This window comes from Branchiostoma belcheri, unplaced genomic scaffold (genome assembly GCF_001625305.1).
Source record: "Branchiostoma belcheri isolate BF01 breed outbred unplaced genomic scaffold, Haploidv18h27 scaffold8, whole genome shotgun sequence".
In the NCBI taxonomy this organism is placed as follows: Eukaryota; Metazoa; Chordata; class Leptocardii; order Amphioxiformes; family Branchiostomatidae; genus Branchiostoma; species Branchiostoma belcheri.
The window spans coordinates 2963157-2968612 of record NW_017804464.1 but is presented as its reverse complement, the minus strand read 5'-3'; the positions used below and the strand labels follow the sequence as shown (position 1 = coordinate 2968612).

The 5456-nt window shown below is 41.1% G+C and overlaps 1 protein-coding gene across 1 annotated transcript in view; it reads right to left on the bottom strand.

Annotated features, from left to right (window-relative positions):
• Positions 1-3745, bottom strand: part of LOC109486210 (cellular retinoic acid-binding protein 2-like) — a 5750-nt gene extending 2005 nt beyond the window's left edge. Inside the window, exons 1-3 of the mRNA XM_019789925.1 lie at positions 3511-3745; positions 668-837; positions 224-334 (exon numbers count right to left, since the gene is read on the bottom strand). Of these exons, the coding sequence (XP_019645484.1) occupies positions 224-334; positions 668-837; positions 3511-3592 (363 nt within the window). The 5' untranslated portion in view covers positions 3593-3745. The remainder of the gene's footprint in view (positions 1-223; positions 335-667; positions 838-3510) is intronic.
• Positions 3746-5456: the final 1711 nt, after the last annotated feature.

Sequence of the window (5456 nt, the reverse complement as noted above, 5' to 3'; positions counted from 1 at the left end):
CTTATAAACTTGCAACATGATGTAACCCAACAATAGTTACCGTGGTGACAGACTGTCTGTCCCAGGTCATTGACCTTTTGTGTTTGGAGAAAAGGAAACTGAGCAAAAAGCAATATGTTTTCCTTCGGTTAACATAATGAAGACAACCGCGGGATGATTGGTGTAACACTTGTTGCTTGTTACGTTTTACATTTCATTGCTGAGAAATGTCACCGTTACTTACCAAGTCTAGCGTGTCTCCTTGTAGTTGTCTGGTTATGGTGACCTTTAACCCCGTGCCGTCCCAGTCCTGGTAGCTGGACACCAGACTGTTCTCCTCCCATCTGTACATCACCTGGGAAACAAGAAATCACCATGGTGACAGACGTCTGGTTCAGGTCATTGACCTTATTTGTTTGGAGAAGAAGAGGAAGAATAAACAGACCAAAAACACCTGTACATCACCTGGGAAACAAGAAATCACCATGGTGACAGACATCTGGTTCAGTTCATTGACCTCCTTTGTTTGGAGAAGAAGAAGAAGAGGAAGAAGAAACAGAGCGAAAACAATTTTAATGTAGAAAATTGCGTCACTTCTTGTTTCATTCGGCTAGTCTCTCAATATCTGCTTGGTTTTCAGAAACTCTAAGGATACTACAATAGGAGGAGTATACGTAAGATGGGTCACCTTCTTTTTCCCGCCAAGATGCTCCTCCTCGAACTCTTCTCCTAACCGGAAGCTGCTGACTGCCTTCTGGGCACCTGTCGTACCGGTCCACGTGATGACGTCATCTTCTTGCGTCACTTCCGCCTCCGTTGTTACCTCCAGTGCACCTGCGACACATTCTTCTGGTATTCCTTGAGAGGACAGAATCAAGTGACATGTTCAAGGTCTAAAACCGTGAAAAACAACGACAACATTCTCAGTTCAAACCGGATTTCAATGCAATCCCTACACAATGGCACGCCAGGGTCTACCATTATCAACATGTCAGCAATTGTTTGTTCACCTTTCTTACAACAAACAGATAAGCATCTACCCTTGGGGTCGTCTATAAACGTGGAAATCGCTCCAAAATGAAATCACATCGTGAAGGGAAGATCCCTGTGAACAACTGAGAATATTTCTTTCACAAACAACTCTGCAAGCAAAGATTGAAAAGAGAGATATTTTGATTGCCCCACTTTTTGACTACCGTTCAACTTGACCTGCCAGAAATGATGTCAATCAGCAGAAGTTGAAAGCAACGCCCCTCAACCTTTGCTCAGAGAGACTTGCAAACAATAAGGACCATTTGCAACTCCCCCGTCAACTTTATCAATGACAGATTGTAGGGGCCAATTCAGTCCTAAACCTGTTATCGTTTGTTCAATGACTAGTGGTCCCGTTTAACAACATGTACGTACTTGGATACGCTGATGACTTGGTCGGTGAATACGGCTCACAAAATGTTTAAAAAACGTTACAAAAACTTGCGAACTTTAAAAGCTTCCTCATCTTGATGAAAAAATACCCTAATTCAAAACGTATTGGTGTGTTGTTGTGGGAACACGGTTAAAATTTCACTGAAGCCCGAGCTCAGTTTTAGTGAGTTTTTCTTCTTTCCTTCCTTCATTTTGCTCACGGATTTCGTGTTGTTTTTTCCCAGCTAGCCGACTGGAAACGTCAAACCAAACTACCTTTACCACCAAAGCACAAAAAGCAATTAGAAAAACCCGAACTTGAATGACGGCCCTTCCACCTGAGTTCACCTGCACAACAACGAGACCTTCTATAGAAACCGTGTTGAGGATGAAATCGATACACCACACACAAACCGCTTTCCGAGAAACCACCGCTCACGGCGGGCTCGCGACCACAAAACATAGCAACAACATCAACATAGTGCTTTGTACCGGTCCGCTGGACAGGTTCCGGACTTAATGTGTAAAAATGTTTAGGTTCAAGTAAAAAAAACCTAAAAAGCAAGAATCAGTTCCGGACTTATTACAATAAAAAAACCTTTTCGTTTCAAACCAACTAAAACCTTCCATAGATTGCAAAATCTGTGCTGCAAAATGAACATTGCCATTGCCTCCATATTATGTGGTCAAAGTTTCGCCCAGACAACATTGCCAAGGTTGCCAACATGCAATTTTGTATATGCCATGGGTTTAGGTTCGGACTTAAAAGCCCGGACCTGAACCCTAAAACCTCTGGACTTGAATCTGGACCTTAACCTGATCTGAACACAGCACTATAAACTATACCTTAGCCATTTGAGACTTCAGCGTTTGCCCTTTCATATATTGCTGCCTCTTGTAGATAACACCTACCCTGTAAGGGCTGGGGTATTTATAGTACACCCTTTTTACCATGTTTGCACATCTGCTTGTTGTATGACTTGGAGTCGGGGCTTCGTTTCTTTTTCAGACGACATAAAATCCACAGAGTAGTTTTGGGTTTTCTGGGCGCCTAGTTGTGATGGCAACGTTAAGTCTGTAAATGTGGGATTTTTACACGGTTCACAGCTCGCCACCTTGACTCAAAGCTTGTCTACTGTTTAAATAGTGCGACAGTTGTATAACCCTCAACACGACAGCTGTATAATGTATATAACCTTTAGATCGTTCACCTGGCCCTTTTATTTGTTGCCAATTTCTTGCAGTGTTTCGCTTTGTCGTCTTTGCCATTGGTTTGGGTACGGTGTTTTCAAATTTGCTTGTGCCATTCAAATGAAAGATATGTACGTATGTGTAACTGCCGGTGATAACACGTTGTTAAAACATACACAAGTTGTGTTCCTCCGTACAGTCTACAAAACAAGAAGTTACAATGTCATCCTGTTTTTTATGACCAGGGTCTACAGGACCATACGAGCAGAAGTTCAACTTAGACAAAACGGAAGGAAGAGAGAGGCCATGCAAATACTTCCTTTTGTAACAACGTGAAATGGTGTACCTTTTAGTACGTCTAATCTTTGCGTTTGAAATTCCTTATCTAAGTCTTTTAGATCCGTTCATGACAACAGCACGACCTTTCATACCTTTGTGCAGCTCAGTTTTATAAATAGTGCTCCTTTGCAGGGCCTTTCAAACACAAGGGTAATGAATAACTTGACACTTCTATTATATAATAGGTCAACGCGAATGTTGTTTCTAGCTTCGTCTGGTCCACGACTACTAAGTCATTCTCTTCCCACAACAAATCAGCAAAACAAAGAGACACAGAGAATCTTGCTGATAAGATAGGAAAGGTTACTCTCCCTGAAAATCGCTGTAAAACACGAAATAAAAGATTTTTATGTTTACTGTTGGAAAAATGAAGAAAGCCGACCCACCAGTTTGCATGAAACTGGTAGACTTTTGCAGACCTGGAAAGGACGTTACTCAAGTCGCCATGCAGTTTTGAGAACCAATGCAACTTATCCCCAACACTGAGGGTACCTAATAACACACACGCTGTCCCTAGGAAAAATACAAACTGGTTGGGCTCCCAAAACATGGAGTTCCTAACGCAACTCTAACCCCTTTCTCCCCTCACACACTCACCTATCTTTCTCAGGAACTCGCGGTAGTTCTCATGTCTGCTCAGCCGCCAGGTACCGTTGAACTCCGCCAGATCAAACGGCATGGCTCGGGCCGGGTGTCCGCTTACCTGTCGAGCACGGCACGGTACGTAGACAGACGCCTCAGGTAGCCACAGGTGCGACAGAACCCAGTACTTATCTTGACAAAGTCGCGTACGTGCGATAAGTACGCCGGGGCGTCACGTCACGTCTGAACTTTGAACCGTTACCTGCGTTATTTGTTTAGGATCCGGTTAACATTGGTCGTGCAAAAAAGAGGTCATTCGGCTGTGTTATGACGTACAACGTGAAAGTGATCTCGTGTTTTAGCTCACTGAAAAGCTAATCTCCCACTGGTCGTGACAAAGAAGACAGACGCTACAATATTTACAGGCTCATTGTACCAAGGAAATTAATTCATCCTAGCTCGACAAGCACATTGAACAGTGGACCACAGCTTAACGACCCGTCCTAGGGACTGCGACACTTCCCAGTAGTGTGCATGTCAGGTGAGCGACAAGGATTCGAACTCCCAACCTCTTGGTCCAGAGGCAGGGTCGCTAACCATGGACTACGCACGCTAACGTTGCTGTCAAATCATTGTTGGCCGTTGGTTCTGTTTTAATATTAAACCTCGCTGAAAATCGTATGACGAGTTTGACGGCGTCTGTATTTGTGATGTCTGTGAGTCGATCTAATGTTTGTAGGATACTGATTATTTAGTTGTTACACCTCAGAATTTTAATATAGGGACCTCATGTTTATAATACAAACAATTCAGGTCACCCTGCACTTTGTGCATTATAGAACATGTAAATCAGGAATCATTACAGTAAGCCAAAAGGCAAACATATATGAGGAAAAATTGTCATGATCAGGCTTTGGACTTCTTCAAAAGACTTTGAAGTTCATATGTTAAGTTAGATTTAGGAAAGATATCAATGTTATAAAATATTTGCTATGGAAGACTCCAGTCTTCTTTTGTACTGAAAGGACAAATGTAAATTTTCAAAATGTACTTAGTTGTACTTTAAGGATCTATTTGACATATAGGAATTCGTATCTCATATATGAGCCAGTCTATATGTTAATGACGTCAAAGACCCATCTGTTTGTCAGTGTATATGGTGTGATAAGGCCTTTTGAGTTGGTATATAACTGACATAAAGTCACCTTAGTCACTTCACTCACTCAGTGGTTTCATGAGGTATGGTTATAGCAACTCCAAACGCCTTATCACACAATATACACCTAGGAGCAGGTCATTAATCCTTAATTATGCTTAACTTTGTTTAGGAGGACACTTAATATAATCCACGACATGTTGGGATGACTAATTAAATGAAACTTATGACACAAATCAAGTTAAGACAGACACCATTCTTTCAAGTCATTGCTGTAATTTATTGAATGTACAGGGTTTTGGTACTTGAAACAAACATACATACATGTATGCGATAAACAATAACTGATAATAAATCTCTCGATAAAACCAGAGTAAAACACCTACAAACACATAATTTTGGTTTAAGACATACTTGTATGGAATTATGATAATATTGATTATATACACACACAAAAGTACATTATTATCTTAACACATTTATTTTCAGATTTCCATGTCTTAAAGATAAATTTACAGAAGAACGGATCAGTGTTGTATACAGAAAAATTATGTGGAACTCCACAACTAACAAAAAGCAATGGTGAATATAATAAAAGCAAGGCTACACTCAAACAAGGAAAAAAGGCAGTACATATCCCCACCATTAATTGTATTATCATGGAAGGAGGATGTTGCCACTGTATGGTCAACTCTCACAGTACAATGTCATGGCTAACAGTAAACAACAGTTTGTTACCACCTTTATCTATGCCCAGGCTTAGCTTGCTGCAAATAGAAAAGTCAGCTGTCAAATTATTTTTTCA